Raw genomic sequence first — 21,621 nt, 5'->3', positions numbered from 1 at the left:
TAAATTTGATTTTTTTTAAAATTTTAATCGATGTGAATACGAATTTATGGAAATTATAAATAAAAAAATAAAATTTTAAAAAAACTAAATTAAAAAAATACAAACTTACATGAATTAAACATGAAAAAATATACAATGACAAAAAAACCAATAGGAACTAAAATAAAAAAAATAAACTTACGGACAAAAATGAAAAACATTTAACTTATTAACTTACAAGTAATAAAAATATATTTAATTCCTATTTTTTAATAAAAAATAAACTCTGATGGTTTGATACTATTTATTATATATATATATATATATATATCATACATTTTAAAAAAAATATTAGTATCCCGATTCAATATTACAATCCCTTAATTGATTAATTAATTAATATCCATCGTGGGCCATTAAGTCGTTGTAATGTATAATTTTGTGTTTTTTTCCCTTTGTTTTCTTGCTTTCAATTTGTGTCTCCCCCTTCATTCTCTCTCTGTATATCTCTATATATACATGTGGTTGTAGTTGTAGTTGTGTTGCGTGTGTGCGTGACAAAAGCAAAAGGAAAGAATATCAACAAGGTAAAGTAGATTCCTTACTAGACATGGCGTTGAAGGACACATTCTACATATCTCATGGATCACCAACTTTGTCCATAGATGAATCCATTCAGGCCAGGAAGTTCCTTCAGTCATGGAAGAAGGACGTGTTTCCTCAAAGACCCTCTTCAATTCTTGTCATCTCTGGTCATTGGGAAACCGCAGTTCCCACGGTCAACGTCGTTGACTCCATCAACGACACCATCTACGATTTCTATGGCTTCCCCAAACAAATGTACCAGGTTTCACTTAGTACCTCTAAATTTAGATTACTCCTACTCACCCTCTTTTCCATTCTTGTTTTTGTAAGAAACGAGGATTTGAGTTATTGCTATTTGATCCTTTTTAAATTAAAAACATTTTTCACAAAATATATAGTTTTTTCTGTTTGTGGTTTTCAGTTATGTGCTAGATTTTATTCTTTTTTGGAAACGGTTAAATTTTAACATTCGGCAACTGTGAGGTCATGGTGTACTAAAAACATGCTTTATCTTTTATTATTGTTCTCGGTGTCTCAGTTTCATTCTCCTTCTCGTTTGCGGATTTTCGATTCTGTAATGAGTTAAGTTGAGTTCTGTGTGGCAATCCTGGTAAATTGCCTGTGTACACAATTATGTCTTCATGTTCAATTTTTGGCATTCCAAAATAACGATGTTTTTTAATTTGACCCGGGACTGGATTATCCATGGTGATTTTGGTGATGTTGTTAGCTTGATTTATATAGAGATATCTTACATTACATGATTACTCTACTAGCTTAAATATCCTGCACCTGGAGCTCCACAATTGGCAAGGAGGGTGAAGGAACTACTCAAGAAATCTGGTTTCAGCCATGTTGATGAAGATACAAAGCGAGGACTTGACCATGGTGCTTGGGTTCCTCTCTTTTTGATGTATCCAGAAGCTGACATCCCTGTTTGTCAGATATCTATTCAATCTCAGCAAGATGGAACTTATCATTATAACTTAGGAAAGGCATTGGCCCCTCTTAAAGATGAAGGTGTATTGATCATGGGTTCTGGGAGTGCTGTTCACAACTTGAGAGCACTTGAGCCTCACTCCACTGTTGCTCCCTGGGCTCTAGAGTTTGATAATTGGTTGAAAGATGCTCTTCTTGAAGGAAGGTACACTTTTTTCTGTCTTGATGTTCAAATCTGCTAAATGTGTAGTTGACCTTGCTACGGATGTTAAGTGCATGGATCTAATTACCAAGAAGCCAATCATTGAATGTTATAGAGTTTGGCTATTCGTGGATTGGTTGTTAAAGCTTTCAATTGCTTTTGTAGATATGAAGATGTAAATCATTATGAGCAGAAAGCACCACATGCAAAAAAGGCTCATCCCTGGCCGGATCACTTTTATCCGCTGCACGTTGCTATTGGTGCTGCTGGTGAAGATGCAAAGGCCAAACTTATCCACAGCAGTATTGAATTGGGGAGTCTCTCTTATGCCTCTTACCAGTTTACATCAGCCGCTAGCTGAATTTCTTAATACAGAATAGCTTCTGTTCAGTTGCATACCCTGGCTCAAAACACAGTTATTCAATATTTATGAAGATGTTTGGCTTGCTAGTTTAGGCTTATGTTTCTGTGGTATATTGCGAAGAATTGACTTGTAATAAATTAATTGCTGTTAATAAATGAAGTTTATTTTGAGGAATTCTCTTTTGTTGATTTGATTGTTGGTAATTAGTCTTTTCTATTTTTATTTTCTTGGTTTTAGCCACTGCTTTTAGGATTTGAACCCCTTCTAAAAAAACTGGTAAAGAGGAAAAAACTTGAATGAATTTTGATAAAAATGATATGTGATACACAATACTTGGACCCAATTGCATTTATAGATCGCACCACTTGGTACCTCATAGGGTGCATGCAACATACAACAGAGAAATACACCTATTGCTTAACTGAATAAATAACTAAATCAACCAGAATGAAGGATGAAAGCTAAGCAAACTAGCTTAGATGGTTGCGAGCTCTATCTTGTGATCCTTGTGTGATGCGGCTGATACTGGAACTAGGTAGGTAAAATTCAGTAGGATTTGCTGTTTATTTCCGTTTTAGACAAACCATGGTTCAAAATATGTTAAAAGTATGTACTACACTAACCTATTAAAACATGTTGTATTGCAATGATGCTTGGGGTTTTGCACATTCTTCCATGTATTAAAATCAAGGTCTGATAACTGCATCTTTGCATTTTGGATTTCCTGTAGTTTTCTGAAGAGGTAAGCTAATATGAATGTGGTTCATAGGTATTCATTGTCTGCTTTAATTTGTTTGTATAAAATGAGGCATATTATATAGTTGTTCCATTCAATGTGTTGAGTTGTTCTAGTCTGAGTGGGTTTAATTGGTCGGCAGCAATTTACTGTGATGTTCCAAGAGAAGACTGGTTTATGGAACATGGTGTGGTCTAGAACTCGTTGGCATATGACATGTTTGTTACTATGACATGCAATGCCAGTGGTGCAATATTTTGGGAGGTTTAGGCCTAGGGAAAGTATTTCTTTGATACTACTAGCACTCAAACGTGCATAATCCATGTAATAAAACTTTTTATGGAAGTTTAGGTAGAGTTCACTTTTGCAACATGTGGTTTAGATGTTTTTATAGAAAACTAGAGGGGTGATTTACCTGTCAAGGAGGACATGTCATTTTCGTGTTAATAGAGCTGTGGCTAAAATATATTGAATGTAAGCAAAGTTTGGTTGTTAGCATTGATAATTTTGAATGTTTTTTTGTGTAAGACTGAGCTGATTGTAAGCAAATGAAGTATGAACTTTTAACTTCCTAATTAACTTTGAAGTATCTAATCAAGTAAGTAACATTATTCCACGGGTTATCAGTGTGATTTTACTCATAAATATCATTTGATAGTATCAGCAGGTAATTATTATTATACCTTCAATCCTAGAATTTGCACAAACAATTACAGGTTGACAAATTACAGTGCATGCATTTATCTACAAAACTTGTGTAAGAATAATTCAGTAGAATGTAATTAGGAAACAAATATAAGTGCTTCTCTTTTTCCCTTTTCTTTTCATGGACTCATTCTCACTGCTATCATTTCTAACTCTTGTTAATTTGTTTTAAGTTGCACTGTTCTTCAACATATTGCATAGCATACAGAACCTGAAACAGTGAAACCTATTCTTTGATTGAATGCTGCCTTGGATTTCTTTTACCAAAAGGTTAGCCTGAACTTTGAAGTCTTGATCACCCTTGGCCATTTGTGATAAACTTTAAAACTCTTTGCTTGGCTCCATTGTTAAAATAAAATGTTATACATACAACTGTCATTTCTTTCGGTGTCAAATATAACTTTTTCTACACTCAGTGTTGTTAAGTTGAACCACACAACTTTTGGGGTTCTACGGTGCTTATGTTCAAAAGTGGTTTGGTGAGCCAACAGTGATGATGAGTCTTGACAGCAAAGTTAGTGGGTTGGTTGGCGTAAAGAAGAAGGCAATGTGCCTCAAACAGTAAGGTTAGGTGACGATATGGACAACATGGGAACAATAATTGATGGTATGAATTGTGCAAAATGGGTGACACGTCCACAGATTCTAAGGAAGATGCATGCTGAACAGAAAGGTTGGTTCTTATTAGTATTTTATTTGTCTTTGGAACATATATACTCATTTTTTACGATAATTAACTATAATCTCATGTATAACTTTTTCTCCTTAGGAGATAAATGTTTTCCCTTATAGTTTATATATATTGATTGCTTTAATTTTTAGCTTTTAATTGAATGATTCAAATATTTATTTATAAGGTTGTTTTGTATTTATTTAAAAATATGATATGTTATGAATCACTTTTTTTACAATAATTAATAAGTTTAATGTTTATGCATGACAATATAAAATAGTTTTATATTATGTTTCAATCACACATCATAATTTAAATTATTTTAAAAGTTAATAAAATTATAATACATGATTGAATTTTTATATATATTGTCAATTCACAATCATTTTTTCCATAATTAATTATGATTATAAAATCTATATATTAGATTTGACGTGTAATTTACAAACCGAAATATTTATTTAAAAATCATCGAAATAAAGTATCTTCAAATTTTTTTGTAAAGAGAAAAATTTACTTACCATCCCAATTATCAGCAACAAGCGAATAAAAAATTGTATATCTAAGACGTTGTTTCCAACGGTGACAATTCCTTAAATTTAAAATTTGTCATAGTTGAAGCAAAATAAAAAAATCTTTAACTTAAACAAAGCGTGTTATTTTCATGGGACAGGAACAATATGAGAAGAACAATATGAGAAGCGACAACAGAGAGTCAAATGAAGCGAGTACTTCACTACTATATCTGCTTCCTTATAAATTGTTATTGGCCATTCACTGTCCACTCTTAATGTCTCCAATCTAATAAAACATGGGGGTTGAGGTGGCAATGGATTGGAATTTAAGAGATCCTACACAATTAGAATGAATATGAGACATTAAAATGACTATTTTGAAATACAAGATTGAGTACTAGCAAAAAATTTAGAACAAGAATTCAAGCACGTTGTGAGCATTAAAAAGATAAAGAGACCAAAACATACTAGAGTGAACTTACATGTAGCATTGTTCCAAGGGTCCATGAAGATAGAGTCAATATCTTTACATTGGCAAACACTTGCAGCCAACTTATAATGGTTGAAGTTGTTGTTCTTCCTATGTCTATGTTCATATTTACTTCTTCAAGAAAAGAAAGATTGCAAGTGGAAGAGAGTTGGGAGCTATAAATACCACTGATAGTGAAAGAAATTTAACATTGGACACTTGAAAAAAAAACGGCTCATCACAGTGATTGTCATTTGCAGTAAAATAAAGACCTTTCAGATGCATAATACAGGCAAATGCAGAGATTTTGGAAGTATATATATATCACTATCGAATAGTAAAACTCTAAGCAAATCTTAAGAGATGTCAAAGACTGAGAGTAAAAGATCAAAGAAAATGACTTAAATAACATATAGTTGGGTCTAATTAAAGGTTCGATTTAGACATGTTATTGTCAACTGTGGGACATTGTGACGCATAGCATATTGCATGATCCTATCTAGGTCGTAATCCTTTGTCCAACTTTGGATACTAAGACTAGTTAATTGAGGAATATGAATCATACAGAATAGAGAGAACCCAAGACACAAATTTCTTAAAACATGCACACGCATGTCGTTTGCACCCATAATAGTTAATGTAGGTGAGATTCGTGAGATGTTTGTAAAGGTTCCGAAGAAGAACATCTTTTGTGTCCATAAAACTCGTAATGAGGAGCAGAACACTATCATGCAATTCACTGATCCTGTCCCTGAGCTGCTCCTCCTTCGGAAACACCGTCATCTCCTTCAACTCCCCGAAATACACACCAAACTTTCCAAACCCTAATTCTCTGACGTGACCCTTCCACTTCCACATGTTGTGGTCTACCTTGTCACCGGACCTGAATTCTAGATGGTAATTCGGATTTAGGTTTGCGTTTTGGCACCATCATCACTTCCTGCATGATTTAGGTTTCTGCGATTTGAATTGTATTGTGATTTGTGATCCAGAAATTGAATACTGAAAGCAAAATATATTTTGTATTATCTTGTCAAAATTTCCATAGGGTGATTTATTTAAATCTGTTATAGATATTTACTTTTTTTTAAAAAAAAAAATAATTGAACTTCTAAAAAAGTATTATATGATTAGACTTAAATAATTAAAATCAGAATTATTGATTTTATATGGATTACAATGGCTATATTACATACTCTAATTAAATCAATTCATTAAGTAAATATATTCAAAAAAAGAAAGTTATTAAATCTTATATGAATTTTGATTTTGTAAAATAAAATAATAACTTTATCAATCAATTATCGTGGGCTATCATATCAATCACTCACCATATATCAATTATCCAAAAAAAAAAAATATATTATCAATTGTCACGTAGTTAAATGTCATATAATATCTTTCCATCTAAATTTTATTATTTTTTATTTTTTAATTTATAAAAATATGCTACTATAATAACTATAGCAATTAATATTATTGTAATATATATATCATATTAAAATAATTGATTAAATCTTAAATATATTTTGATTTTATATAACATGGAAATCAAATTATATATTAAATTTTATGCAGTATTTTATAACTATGGTAACTTTGATTTATTATGACAATTTTACAATAATTTATCGTAAATATTACAATGATAATTAATGATAACGATAATAAATTATTTTCTACCTTAAATACTAACATAATATTGAATAATAATAGTAATTGATTTACTTCTCATTAATTCTATGACATGTTTGTAAATTATTATATTTCCTTAAATAGTTTAAACAAGTATTCATTCTATTATTGTTTTTTTACGGTCATTCTATTGTTGTGTATTAATTACATTTTAACATATCTTTTGATTCAAGTTTATAGCACATTTAAATTAAAAAAAATCTTGTTTGCTTTAAATTTCATGAAACAAAAAGTTATATAATCAAATAATATATTATTATTTTTCCTAATGACATTGTTATTTTTTAATGTCGTCATTTTTATTTCTAAAATTGTTCATTAATTTTAACATTTTTTTATTTATTCTATTCAATTTCAATGGATGAATTAATACAAGCAAGAAATACTAGTCCGCCAATCTTTTTATTGTTTCTCTAATGTAAGTTGTTCTCTTTTCCAATTTTAATTGAATGATTTTGACATATTCTGTCTAATATTAAGTATATAATGAAAGCTTGTTTGTTGATACTAGTTTTATAGTTTCTTATCTTTCAACATATTGAAATAAAATAAAATACTTAAAGAAGGATTTTTTTACAGTTCCACTATTTTATTTTATTTTTATATATAGATCTAGAAGAACAAAGCGAAAGAAAGGAAAAAATAAGATTCAGTCTACTATATCATAGAACAATGTTAAATTTTTAGTTTATTTCTTTTATAATTTTCATTGATATATATTTCTTCTTTGCCGGAGATATTTCTTTATTTGTTGTTTTCAAATATATAAACATTCATATATCATTACTCTTTTTAATTATATATGTCTAGTCAAATATATGACATTTTCAACTCAAGACACCTCAAAAAATTAAGTCGATTCAAATGGAAAGTAGCAAGAAGGATGGTCATGCACGAGAAATCAATAAAGTCAATTTTCACTTGGCCTCAAGACAAAAAAAAATGAATAACTTTTAATAAATGTAATTGTGTTAGCATTCTCTTTCTTTGACCATGCCAAATGCACGAGGAATACCAATTTTTATGGCAGAAGAGGTAAAAAAAAAAAAGAAATAGAAGGAAAAACATTGTACAGGAAGTGTAAAAAACTAGAGGGTCTGGAAATGGAACATTTTTGTTTAGGAATTATTACCATTCAAAAATTTACTAAAAACGAAAATTCACAAAAGATGAGGGACAAAAAAATTAAAAAAGCCTACAAATTAATAAGATGATGAACTCTGAACTCTTTCTTACTCTTGTGGGAATTGAGGAAATTGCTTGGCCACCCATTAAATAACCAAATGGAAAATAATTAGGTGAAATGACCAATCCTAATAACTTTAAGGACAATTTAAAAAAAAAATACAAATTATTAAGAAATTTAATGTTATTAATTAAATTAATGAACTGTTTATATTCTCACAAAGAGTCTTAAATATAAAAATGAAGATAATAGGTAATGGAAAAGTTTGAGTAGAAGAATTTTACGGGATCAAAATCAATGGCCCTAATTTTTTTAGATGGTGGGGGATGACCGATGATGAATGAATTAATTTTCGTATTATAAGACTTACCAAAGAATTGTCCTCGCTAATGCTGCAGCTGGTCACATTTGTATACTCGATCATTTTTAATTAATCCAAAGTTCAATAAAAATAAAATAAAATCTAATTAATAATTATTTTTGTCAAAAATTCAACTTTAACAACTATTAAAACCATTTTAAAATGTTTCCCTGCCAAAATGTGATAGACATAAACAAGGAGAATATAATATAGACAAAGTTTCGTTATTCTCCCGTTAATTTGTTGAATAAATCCACAAGCCACCTTCTTTGTTGTGCTGATCTCTTTCTCTCTATATATATAGATAGCTTATTTATTGATTGTCTATGAATAAAATCTTCAGGTTTTGTTACAGTTGTAATAATTGTGTGGTGATTGGATTGAAGAGAAAAAGAAGATTATGAATATGGGGTTGAAATTGAAGGAGACGTTCTACTTGTCCCATGGAGCACCAAGTCTAGTCATAGATGATTCAATCCCTGCGTGGCACTTCTTCAATTCCTGGAAGGAGCAGTTTCCGACGAAACCCTCTTCCATTCTTGTTATCTCCGCCCACTGGGACACCCATGTTCCCACCGTCAACGTCGTTGACCAAAATGACACCATCTACGACTTCTCTGGCTTCCCCAAATCCATGTACAAGGTTAATTTGCCCTCTCTAAAACTCTAATGTTGTTCAATGTTGCTTTGCTTTATTATTATTATGAAAAAAATAGGCTATGCACTTACATTTTAGTATAAAGAATTTTATTTTTTATAATGCGATTCAATCACAATTATATTTGATATGTTTGTTTGTTTTTAGATAAAATTATAAACTTGATTCCCATATTTGTTTTAAATGTGTAATTTTGGTTCCACTGTTTACAACTTGTCAAATTCTATTATTATTAGTATTCTTATTGTTGTTGTTCTTTTTTTGTTTGGGAGCGATTTTACTGTTGTTGTTTGAGATCTTTGAATATATGCTTTGTTAGAAAGAAAAAAAAAAAAAAAACTGTCTGAGCTAAGCTCTTGGGTGAAATGGAAAATGATGTTTGATTTTTTTGGCCTCAAACATTATTGATTGAAGACCCACTATTGATTGTGAAAAGACCGAATAACATATCATTTTCGTATGTGCAATAATTTGTTTGAATGTGTTTGGTCAAATGATTATCAGTCAACTAATCTTTCACATGCTAAAGATAATAAATATTTTATTAAATATTCAACAATAAGACTTTAAAATTATTAGTTTATAAATAGCCTTTTAGAACAAGTGATCGATGTAAGAATACGTTGATTTATACTGATTAACAATTGTATAATTTTTATTCAAAATTTAATTTAAAAACTTAGTCAATGTTAGTAACATAAAAGCTAAACCTACTTTTTATTTTATATATATAAAGAGCGCTCCAATCAGTGAACAATAACAATGTCTTTAGAAGTTTCTGGCATCAATTTCTGACATTGACTGGCCGATGAAGTTTTCATTTCGAATATAATGTTAAGCCTTTTTTTCTTCTTTTCTTGTGGTATCTTTGACTTCTAAGTTCTAACCTTTTCTCCCCCAAATCCCTGGCCAAAATTTCTATCTTACTTATGTGGACTTTATAATGAACATAGATTTAAGTATTTTATATAAAATATTATTTCAATATCGATCAAAATTGTTAAAATAAATATTTATCTTAATTCTGTGAGTTTTGCTGGCTAAAACTAATTTCTCTCTTTCAGAAGAAAAAAATATTCTTGAAAAAAATTTAAGCAACATTTTTTATATTTAAATAACAAAGTTAAAAAATGGTACTTAACTTGAAACAATCTATGTAAATAATCATAGTGTATATGATTAGATAATTACGTAAAATTTACACTATATCTGCATGTACAGACATTAAAGTCACATCAATTATTTATGTGTTAATTATCTTGGTATTTCTTTAACTTTAACTTATACCCTTTTATTGGCAGCTCAAGTATCCAGCACCAGGAGCTCCACAGTTGGCAAAGAGGGTGAAGGAGCTTCTCTTAGGATCAGGATTTAGCCATGTGGATGAAGATAAGAAACGTGGGCTTGACCATGGTGCATGGGTGCCTCTCTTTTTGATGTACCCAGAGGCAGACATCCCTGTGTGTCAACTCTCTATTTCATCAAACAAAGGTGGTACCTATCACTACAACATGGGAAAGGCTTTGGCCCCTCTTAAGGATGAGGGTGTTCTCATCATTGGTTCTGGGAGTGCCACCCACAACCTCAGAGCTATGGCACCTCGTGGTTCTCCACCTGCTCCTTGGGCTTCCGCATTTATGTCCTGGCTAGAAACCTCTCTTCTTGATGGAAGGTAATTAATTAACTCTTTGCTTTGGTTTCCACATTCACATTCACATGCATAGAAATTCTAAGCCTCGAAAAGAATTGCAAATACTCAAATACTACACCCACGTTTTTTTACTCTTAATTGTTTAAGATATTAGCTGTATAAGGAGAGTTTATCAATGATGCACTAATATTACTAAAATAATTTTAGACTGTTATTTAATGACAAAACATTATTTGTGTGATTTTTAAAGAACTTATCATATATATAATGAATTGTGATTAGATGATTGCATAATCTTTTTCTCATATAAGAAATGCTAGCAATAAGGTTTTTAAGTCTCTTTATTATACATTTTTTTTAGTGAAAGTCAATGTGGTTTTACAAAATAATGAGTTTTATTCCTCATTTGGTGGATTTCATTCGTAAACTTGTGAGATCCACTTGAATTTTAATCAATAGAGGAGTGTTGTAGGAAGTGTTAAGAAAGCATTGTTTTCCCGTTACTTTCAATTGAATGCTTCTTTTTTATGTGACGACACTTTCAATTGAATGCTAATCCAAGATCCCCTTTGCTTCTACATTTTTGTCTTAAAAGGTGAGAAAACTACCTTCAATGTGACTCAAACGGGGAAAAAAAAAACTCCTCGCGTATGATGGAGTAATTGTCTATTTGATATGGGACATGCCATATATGATATGTTTTAAAAATAAAACAAAATAGAATGAGGTAAAAAAAAAATGACACGCTTGCTTGGTTCCACTAAAAAAGAGTTTAATTAATGAGAATGAAATAGTGTCGAATGTTTGAAATAGTTAAAAGGATAGCATGCTTGTTAATGCTTATGTATCGTTTAATGCGAGTGTTTTAATCCATGTAGATACGAGGAAGTAAATGAATTCGAAGAGAAGGCCCCATATGCAAAAATGGCTCATCCCTGGCCAGATCACTTCTTCCCATTGCATGTGGCCATGGGAGCTGCTGGTGAAAATGCAAAGGCCAAAGTTGTACATGATAGTTGGGATGCTGGTTCTATCTCTTATGCTTCTTTCGGTTTTACAACAGCTAAAAGTTGATCCTACATATTCATAGATTCCCTATATACTGTTCACTGTTGGCTTAATATGTATAATAATTAAAATTACAAATACATTGTTTGAATCAATAAAGAAATGTATACTGTTTGTGTTTGTTTATCACTTAGTCTCTAAAGGTCTATATGGCTTGGTTCCTATCTGGCAACAGGCTCAATCCATCTCTTTTCACATCTTCCTGCTTATTTAGCTTTGGAAATTCATATTTTTAATTTTTAATAGTAGCATCGATGTGAGTTATCTAATTTTCAGTGGCCTTGTTGGTAATAATACTTCAGAAAAACGTATTACAAAGTTGGTGCAGTGTGTCATTCCCCTTACTAGTAAGTAGTTCATTTATGGATGAGTCATGCGGTTAGTATTTTATCGGTGAAGAATACATAAATGCTATTCTAAGTTTTTTATTCTCGCCAATGGTATATATTGACCTTGAAATGAACAATCCCATTTTCTAAGAGTATGTTTGGATAGAAAATTTTAACTAAGGAAAGCAATTTATCAAAGAATTTGAATTTCTGTAATCTAAAATTCATTGTTTGGATATTTTTTTGTAAAGAATTTAAAATTTTGAAATTTTAAAACAGAATTTTAAACAACTAAAACTCTGGAATTTCAATTTTTTTTTAAAAGGTGATAAATTGAAATTCTCTTCTTATCGTCTTCTTCATCAAGAAACACCATATGAGATTCTGGAACATCGATCGGATCTGAGCGTAGAAAAACACACATAACTAGCATACCAATCATATCTTTTCTTTTTTTTCATTCATTTTTTTTCACCCTCATAATTTTAACTTTTTTTTATTCAAACACAAAATTTTAAAAATAAAAGAATTTCAATTGAAGTATTTGAAATTCTTGAAATTTAAAAGAATTGTTAAAAAATATCCTTTGATATGTCCATCAGTGTGTAGTGCGAGGTACCCGGTGATGATTGAAGTGGTTAGTAAAGAAAGCAATGTAGTAATTGACTCCTAGTGTCTCCTGCATCTGGCTTTCTTTTTCTGTAGCATTATTTTTGTTTCTTGTGAAATGAAGCACGCGGGGCAAAAGAGAAAAGGAGAAAAAATTCCGACTATAACACATTGGTGGTCTACAATGGAGAGAAGGAGAGAGGAAGGGGGAAAAGGGTAAATAAGAAAAGATAAGAAGAAGAAAAAAAGAAAAAAGTCAACAGATTGAAATTAAAAAATAAAAATTAATGGTTTACAAAACCTTTCCCATGGTGAAAAACATGTTTAACTCTCCCACCTTAGCCTCCACCAAGAATGAAATGACAACTAATTGAGAGAAATTAAAATCTTTACATTAGCTCATATACAACATAATAGAAATTAACAAGATTTTACGTCTAACAATCTAGTGAAACCTAAACAAGACACCACAAAAGGAAAGAGCAAGCAGTAGAGAATCATTGTCCACAATTGTATTTCAGCAGCAAAAAACACTTTTCTACAGGACTGCTGCAAGGATATTGGGGGTGTCAATGCAGCGAGTTCAACAAACAGTGCCATAGTCTCGAGTATATACTATATAGCCTAAAATTCTGTGTCAAAGCATGAAACCATGATCTTTGAAACCATGGACCTCGCAAAAGGGATGTAGCTCAAGCTATACCTGTCAATCAAAACATCAGAAGATAGAATAAATATTTAAACATTACAAAGGAGTGGACAACTGTCAATAACAACAGGATAAATCATATTATTGTATTATCTAAGAGATATCAGATTATACAAATATTGATAGCATATAAGACGGATGCATTTTGACTTACATAAAGAGCACAAAACTGTGGGACCTATAATGAGCTATTAAAAGAAAGGTTCTTTTTGTGTGCCAAAACGGCTAAACCAAGTTGAAGAAATCAGCAAAACTGTGGGACCTAACAAAACTGAAATGGAAAAAGTGTTCTACTAATTTTAATATGGTACTGCCAGACTGGGTGTTACGAATCAATGAACCAGAATTGAAGAATAGAATAAAGATAGAAAGAACAAGTGTGAATCTGAACAGAATACAGGAAGAATTTTTCAAGAGTTTCCCCTTTCACAACTGAGCTAATTTCTGTTTTAAATTATAACAATTCATATTGCCCTCTCTAACCAATTCTATAATCATTGTGACTATTTTTCTCTGGGGCGTATCGCTGGACATATAGCATTTCTCTTAAGGGCATATATAATTGAATTTATCTTAGAATTTTCCCTAAAATAGGCATACTCCTGCTTATGCTACAACAGATTTATGGTAGGGTAACTTAATGTGTGCATACAGCACACTGCAGGTTACTTCAAACAAATTTATATGGAAGGCAATTGGAAAATTTGTGACATACCAAACAAGTGCCCCAAACTCCAAAATAATTGCAAGAAATGTCAGTAACTTGTTATGAACCTGCTTAATACAAAATAATGAGATATTGAGCTATTAAAAGAAAGGTTCTTTTTGTGTTTGAATAAAAGGAACAAAAGACGGATGCATTTTGACTTACATAAAGAGCACAAAACAAGGCGATTATCATACTTGCAATGTATATGGCTGTTGCATATATACGAACAGGGTCAAGCATCATTGTAACTTGCCTTTTAGGACCTATAAGGAATGCTGTGCTGCCATAAAAAAGACTCCCACTTAGCATTTGAAGAAAACAGAACATATGACAAGGAGTTTAATCAGTTAAAAACGATTTCTATAAGAACAGAACTATTCTAAATTTTCAACTTTAAACTATTTCTATAAGAACAGAATGTTGGGCGGTCAAGAGCCAACATGAGAATAAAGTAGGTGTAGCGGAGATGAGGATGTTGCGGTGGATGTGTGGTAAGACTCGACAGGATAAAATTAGAAACGAAGCTATTAGAGAGAGGGTTGGAGTAGCGCCTATTGTAGAGAAGATGGTGAAAAATAGACTTAGGTGGTTTGGGCATGTAGAGAGAAGACCGGTAGACTCTGTAGTGAGGAGAGTAGACCAGATGAAGAGAAGACAAACAATTCGAGGCAGAGGAAGACCCAAAAAGACTATAAGAGAGGTTATCAAAAAGGATCTCGAAATTAATGGTTTGGATAGAAGTATGGTACTTGATAGAACATTATGGCGGAAGTTGATCCATGTAGCCGACCCCACCTAGTGGGATAAGGCGTTGTTGTTGTTGTTGTTGTAAACTATTTATTCAATTTAAAATACTAAACTTGTAAGATGAAAAATAAGATGTAACTAGACAGCCATTTCTACAGCAAAATACATAAAAGAGGGACAAATTTTTTTATGAGAGAGAGAAATCAAATGTTATAAACAAAATTTAATCTCAGATTGTATCTATGGAAAAATTATCACTTTGATACTAGCAATCTCTCACCACTGATTAATCTAGCTACTTACAGCAGAAACGAATGCTCAAATCATAACTTTTAAATATACAAGAAAGACATCAGATACTCATAACACTGAGTGCTACACCACCCAGGTGAAAGAAAGAAAAAGAAAACTGGAGTCCAGAATGAGATTATGCAAATCAGTCATGCTTATTTTTCATCTTGATATCTTAAACTTAAGAAAGTAGTTCTATACGGGTTGTTAAAGTTTGTTTACTAAAAAGTACCAAGTAAGAATTCAAATTGTATAACATCTATTTTATCAGAATCAACTCCTAATATTTGGTGCCTTTCACTTTCATCCATAAAAACAGAAATTAAACCATGAAAATCTCTCTTGTAAGCATTGTGATAGATACTCTATTATAACAAGAGCCTATGTGAAGAGAAAGGAAAGGGAGTAATTAAGGACACACATGAACAACAGAGGTGAGATAAAATGGAATACACATGGAGGATTTTCTTTTAACAGACTAAACACATGGATGCAGGGGAGAGGAAGAGTGAGGAAGGCGTGAGGTTTGTTAAGTGTGTTAAAACAAACAGATGGAAAGAGCAAAGGCAAGCAAGAATCAGTGAGAACAGTGGGACTTAGGAGGAAGGTAGGCCCTTGAAGAGCTAGCCTAGTCACTGTAATGCTAAGTTTATGTTTCTTTCTTATGTTAGTTTGTATGATCTATGGGTTAAGTCCCAGTTTCCTTCAATACTTAATGGATTTTACCAATTAATTGTTAGAACATAAGCCCACAAAGAGAGCACAATCCAATAGAATATCCTATTGGGTGTGAGAGCCTTATGGCATAAGTACTAATTTGAGGCTCATATGATTAGTGCTGTGTTCACTGATTTAAACAGTAACGGAACATTGTCCATTACTGACAACAGCGGAATATTTGAAATCTGTGAATGGAATCCAGTGAACTAGAGACCATTTAAATTTATCCTTGTTTCTAATACATTAAATTGCAAAACACAAGGAAGTCAGCATCACAATATAATTATACAGCTGTAAAACAGAACATACCTTCCAAGTGAAAGCAGATTACCAAGAGTGAATGCTATCGCAAACTTGATTGGTTTGAAGAAAACAAGCATAGACTGTAACATAGGAGAGGAAATGCCATTTATTAGTGCTTATTCTTGTCTGCCAATATTCTACATTAAAGTAGAAAGAGTAACAGTTGTAAGTTAAGTTTTCAGAAAGGCAGTGGAAAGAACTATATTCCCAACAATTTTACATAAAATTAAAAAAAAAAAAAGGCGAGAGACACCATTATGAGATTTGTTCATTATCCTCATATTATAAATATGTAATTCTTTCCATCTATTCTACTCCGATTGTTGATTTAAGTCAAAAAAGCCAAAAGCATAGGAGCATATTTCTTATGCTCTATATCTATTCGGAGAATTCTGTGGCATCAGTGCCTAGTTGGAAGTATCAATAATTGTTTGATAGTTTTTTAAAAAATCACAATAATGCAATCTAATGATGAACAAAATCACAACAGCAAGGTTGCTGCCTTGTGTTGTGACTTCATTGGTCTTAGGTTATAATTATACTAGACATAGAAACATTCTCAACAATCACATTCACAGGGATATAAGGTACATACATGAGCCCACACTGGTAGTGTAGGAGCCATTGGGCTATCTATTAGTATTGGGTGTGGTCATATTTAAAGAAAGATTCAAGGCAGCTTAAGATTAATATTATACACTGAACTGAAGAACTAGCATATAAGCTTCACTTATCTAAAGAGAAAAATCATAATGTCAAACTTACCAATAGCGTACAAGATAATCCAGCAGCAAAGCATATGGCAAAACCATATAGTCTCTGGTCACAGACAGAGAGCATATTAGTTAAACTGTGAAAGACAATTTACAAATAGAAATCTGTTAGATGAATCAGATGAACATTTCAATATGACAATAGCTTGGGTAAATAAGAAAATATGAGAAGATTGATGCAGAGGTTAGAAAACAAAAATATAGGATAAAAGAGAGATATGTAGGGACTAGAGCCTAATGGCCTAATCATAGCAGTTAATCAGGTCTCAAAAATATCAAGTAAAACTGATACTTCAGGCCTTTTCTATATTCCCCAAGTCATAACCAACCAACCCCCAATAATAACAGGTAAAGTGAATGAAACAAATAAGAGAGAGAAACCCGACATCATTATGCTACTCAAAGCCCTATGTTAGCTTTAGTTCAATTCTGTAAATTCCTAAAACCAATCTAACACCAGCATGTAGTTGAGTAGTTCTGGGTCCTCCAAACAACAAGATATCACCATCCAAAACCATTTGTTTGAAACAGAAGGTATCATTATATATTTGAAATTGCATAGTTAGTGTATTGAGACTTTATTCTAAGGAGCCTCAAAACATAACATCTCTATAGACTACACATCTCCACCCATTAACCAAGTAACATCTTACAGTCCAAATGAACCCAAAAGTTATACAATGTCATGATACCCCTTACTCATCTGAATTCAGTTCAATAAGACAGTCCATAAATATCCAAGCCAAATGAAATGTACTCCAGTCATCCAGTTAATTTCATCTTCCAACAACTATTTCCTTTATTTCACCTTTTTATGAATGATTTTGTGAAGATATTTAATTATTCACTGCAATCCATCAGTGAAACATTCTCATTTATCACCTAAAAGCCAGTATAAGTTATTTCCAGCAGTACACAAAAATCTACAATGATAGTTTCTACAAGAAAATATTATCGCTATATTTTCTCTTGATTTGACTTCTCAATCATATATCATCTGTGGATTGAAACATCATAAAAACTTCAAATGTTCTTAAATAGCAACTTTAGCACACTAGAGCTATAGCATTGCAGAATTTCTCAGATCCACAATTGTGACTCCGTCTGCTATTGTGCCCACTATGGGTGTTGTGATTGCGGCATGTATCCTGCATCCTATTGTCCTCTCCCGCGAGTCTCAAGCCAACTGAACTTTTGAGTTAGCAACTTAATATTATGCCAATTTTTATGCATTTTATTTTTATTTGCATACAACTTAATTTTTTATGTGTTTAATTGATATATATATATAACATATCATATATTTCAACAGCTATGCGACTTCTGCTATTTTCCCACAGCGCTATCTGCTATATGATATAGTAGATTATTGGCTTCAATATTTTAAATCCCGGATAGTGGCGCATAGTGGATAGCCTCAAAAACACTATAGTGGGATAGCAAATAGTAGTAGATAGCAGAATAGTTTGTTTAATGCATACTATATGCATATAAATTCTCAAAATTGATGACATTCATAATTAACAACTAAAAAGTCATAAGTGTCTTAAACAAAACATACAAGTAAATTCTTAAAATTTGGACTTAAGGCATAACTCAACCCCACAAAAGCAGCTTATAAGATAAAGATTGCCCAAGCTTTATAAATTCTATTTAAGCCATATCTCTAGTTGATATGAGACTAAACCACTACCTTTGAGGTTGCAATTAAGGCAGCCCCCAAAGAGGCCACAACTGAGGCAGGCTAGGGGTGACCTGCAATTAAGGCAACATTTTGACATAAATACCAAAAATCAAATACAAGTTTCCTACATAGGAATCATCATCTTCTAAATCCAAGTCTTCTTTGTTATTTCCACCACAACTATAGTTGTAGATTTAATTTTTGGAAATTGAAATCCCAAAAACGGCCTCCTAAAAAAGCCCTAAGGTCTGTTCAAAGGGTTTTTTTGGAATAAACACATAGCTCTGCTATGGCCAACACACCAAACGGCTCCACTGTGGCAGCCCCTATAATGGGCAAAGCCGCTATAGCACGCTATTTAAAACCCTAACTGGATTTTTGCCATTTTCTGCATTCCACAATTGATAACCTTATAACATCTTAGTATCTAATGAAAGACAAAAAGAGTGATGACCACTGCCCATGCGACTCCCTACCTTTATTCCTATACCTTTCCTCCATTCATGGTTAAAATTTATATTTTTAGGGGGCAGTATTTTTCTAATTTTCCTCAAGAACACTGTAAATAGAGGGGGGAGCCAAATAAATCTCAATGTGAGTTGTTCTCACTTAGAGTAGCTCATAGTTATCAGCTACGTGGTACCAGTATGGTTACAAGGTTCGAGTAGGTAAATGATTCATCATATAGCTTAGAATCCAGTTCACGGTGCGTGATCCGGTAGATTCGGTATGTAGCATGCATGGTTATTGAGAGAATTATGTAACTATGGAGTAGCTTTCCTCGTGTAACATTCAGATCAAAACTTCTCACGCACCTATCATCCAGCCTAACATACTAACTACAGTTTCTGATCTAACAACAGCAAACCAAATCAAAATACCAAAAAATCTGAACTTTAAATATGACAATAACGGATAATCAAATCAAATGCTAAAACATTGCAATGTCAAAAACAACAATTAAGGATCAGATCAACGTTCAAACCCGAGCACATCCAATTTCACTCGAATTTTGCATTCCATTTTCTCAGAAACCGAAACGAGTAACAAGTTGACTTCATCAATAAGAACAGAAATGGAGCGAAGTAGAAGACCTGTGTGGTGGACAAGGTGCAGTTGCGGTTGAAGTCGTCCATGAAGGCGAAGGAGTTGCTGTTGTTCAATGCTGCAGCTTGTTGCTCTTCATCTTCGGCGTCCATTCCCACCATAATCTTCACTTTCTCGAAGGCTTTGTTCATCTTTTCCATTGCTTCCCCACACTTTCTCGGGAAAATGGAAAAAATAAAAAAGTGTGGATCTGTGGTTATGGAATTGAACGCTAACTAACTGAAGTTGCTTCGATTTTCAGAAACCAAGTGTGGAATTTCGATGGAGATATCACAACGACTCCACTTCACTGGAATCAAGCTCATGGAGGAGCTTTCTCTCTGTTTTTGTTTTTTTTTTTAATTATTATGGGGATGCCATAAGAGTTGGGCCTAAAATTGGACCCTAATTGACAAGCTGGTCTCTTAATACGACAGCACAGCATTTGAAGTATCCCCAAACTACCTTCCAAGGCTGCAATTCGTCGCTCATGGCATTTTCAAATATATATTATGGAATTATTTCATAATAGAAAATATTCTATTCTAGAATAGGTTTTTTAGAATTTTTTTTCTTATTTTAGAATAGTTATTCCAGAAGTATATATAATAATTATTCTATAATAAAAAAAATCTCAATCCAAAATAATTTTTTCAAAAAGAATTTTTTATATTTTAGATTAATTGTTCCAGAAGTGTATATGTATTTTGGAATAACTATTTCATAATATAAAAAAATCATAATCCAAAATAGTTTTTGTGAAAAGACTTTTTTCTATTCCAAAATAGTTGCTCCATAATATATATACACTCCTTAAATAACTATTTTGGAATCGTATTTTTCCTATTCTAAAATAGCCGATGCAAGAAGCTTCAATCTCGGAAGTCTCTAAAATTTTTATTTCCTTTCTAGGTGCCACACCATGGTGTCACACGGTGGTGGTGTGATGGTGTTGCATTGTGGTGGGTGGCACGATGGGATCAGAGTTTAAAGCTGGTGGAGTGGTGAGTGACACTGTTATTAAGGATGTTAGAAGTCGAGACAGAGGACGACACAAGATAAAGTGGAGAGTCAACTCACGTTACTAGTTACTTGAGGAAGAAGACATAAGATATTGAGAAATAGTTATTCAACAATACATATACACTCCTAAAATAATAGTTTTAGAATAGTTTTTTTTCCCTATTTTGGAATAGTCAACGCGAAAAGTTTCAAACTCGAAACTCTCTAAAATTGTGATTTTCTTTCTAAGTGTCGTGCACTGGTGGTGTGTGGTGTAACACAATGGGAAGAGTTTAAAATTGGTATAATGGTGGATGACAAAGTTACTAGAGGATGTTCGAAGGTAGAGTAGAGGGTAACATTTATATTACTAGTTATTAGAGGAAGAAGATAGAAGATAGAGAGTGTTGAATATTCAAATGCAATCAACACATTACTAAAAATAAGAGAGAAATTTTGAATAGTTATACGAGGGAGAGAGAAATTTGACTTAATTGTAAAAATTTAGTGTATCATCCTCAAAATCTATTAAAAAAATATTTTACATAAAATTATAACTTTGAATAGTTTGTAAAATGATGGTCAAAATCTATAATCATAAAAATAATTTTTGAATAATTTCTAAAAAAGATTGTAATTTAACCACCTTTAAAAAAAAACTTATTATAACTGTAACAAAATAAAAATAACTTCTACTTTACATAAAATTTCTAAAAATATATATATTTCTTTATATATAACTTCATTACATTTTTTTCAAAAAGCTTAAATAAATGGATCCTAAATTTGAAGAACAAATAATCACTTTAAAAAACTGTTTTGACAAAAAGAAAAATACATACTCGATAATAATATATATTAATGGTCTTCATG

General features: G+C 32.0%; 3 protein-coding genes across 3 annotated transcripts; 2 read left to right on the top strand and 1 right to left on the bottom strand.

Annotated features, from left to right (window-relative positions):
* The first annotated feature begins 477 nt into the window (after window positions 1-477).
* LOC114390978 (extradiol ring-cleavage dioxygenase-like) lies at window positions 478-2,255 on the top strand. Its single transcript, XM_028351948.1, has 3 exons — window positions 478-826; window positions 1,341-1,708; window positions 1,871-2,255. The coding sequence occupies exons 1-3, from the start codon at window positions 590-592 to the stop codon at window positions 2,064-2,066; spliced, it is 801 nt and encodes a 266-aa protein (XP_028207749.1). The 5' UTR covers window positions 478-589; the 3' UTR covers window positions 2,067-2,255.
* Window positions 2,256-8,603: 6,348 nt separating this feature from the next.
* LOC114389526 (4,5-DOPA dioxygenase extradiol-like) lies at window positions 8,604-11,950 on the top strand. The gene is made up of 3 exons (XM_028350213.1): window positions 8,604-9,052; window positions 10,369-10,739; window positions 11,597-11,950. Exons 1-3 carry the CDS (start codon window positions 8,810-8,812, stop codon window positions 11,790-11,792), a joined length of 810 nt encoding a protein of 269 aa, XP_028206014.1. The 5' UTR covers window positions 8,604-8,809; the 3' UTR covers window positions 11,793-11,950.
* A 1,017-nt stretch (window positions 11,951-12,967) lies between these two features.
* Window positions 12,968-20,141, bottom strand: LOC114389461 (vesicle transport protein SFT2B-like). The gene is made up of 6 exons (XM_028350147.1): window positions 19,755-20,141; window positions 16,969-17,022; window positions 16,210-16,283; window positions 14,305-14,422; window positions 14,149-14,207; window positions 12,968-13,427 (listed from the first exon to the last, which is right to left on the bottom strand). Exons 1-6 carry the CDS (start codon window positions 19,905-19,907, stop codon window positions 13,349-13,351), a joined length of 537 nt encoding a protein of 178 aa, XP_028205948.1. The 5' UTR covers window positions 19,908-20,141; the 3' UTR covers window positions 12,968-13,348.
* Window positions 20,142-21,621: the final 1,480 nt, after the last annotated feature.

The sequence above is a fragment of the Glycine soja genome, chromosome 16, assembly GCF_004193775.1.
Source record: "Glycine soja cultivar W05 chromosome 16, ASM419377v2, whole genome shotgun sequence".
NCBI lineage: Eukaryota > Viridiplantae > Streptophyta > Magnoliopsida > Fabales > Fabaceae > Glycine > Glycine soja.
This window is presented reverse-complemented; position numbering and strand designations above follow the sequence as displayed.

Bases quoted from the DNA above. Each gene is read 5' to 3' on its own strand.
- LOC114390978 (XM_028351948.1), top strand. From the start codon at position 590: ATGGCGTTGAAGGACACATTCTACATATCTCATGGATCACCAACTTTG. The intron at 827-1,340 runs GTTTCACTTAGT...TTACTCTACTAG, and splicing joins TCCCCAAACAAATGTACCAG to CTTAAATATCCTGCACCTGG. The intron at 1,709-1,870 runs GTACACTTTTTT...TTGCTTTTGTAG, and splicing joins GATGCTCTTCTTGAAGGAAG to ATATGAAGATGTAAATCATT.
- LOC114389526 (XM_028350213.1), top strand. From the start codon at position 8,810: ATGAATATGGGGTTGAAATTGAAGGAGACGTTCTACTTGTCCCATGGA. The intron at 9,053-10,368 runs GTTAATTTGCCC...TTTTATTGGCAG, and splicing joins TCCCCAAATCCATGTACAAG to CTCAAGTATCCAGCACCAGG. The intron at 10,740-11,596 runs GTAATTAATTAA...TAATCCATGTAG, and splicing joins ACCTCTCTTCTTGATGGAAG to ATACGAGGAAGTAAATGAAT.
- LOC114389461 (XM_028350147.1), bottom strand. From the start codon at position 19,907: ATGGAAAAGATGAACAAAGCCTTCGAGAAAGTGAAGATTATGGTGGGA. The intron at 17,023-19,754 runs GTCTTCTACTTC...GTCTGTGACCAG, and splicing joins GCACCTTGTCCACCACACAG to AGACTATATGGTTTTGCCAT. The intron at 14,423-16,209 runs GTATGTTCTGTT...TTTTTATGGCAG, and splicing joins AATCTGCTTTCACTTGGAAG to CACAGCATTCCTTATAGGTC.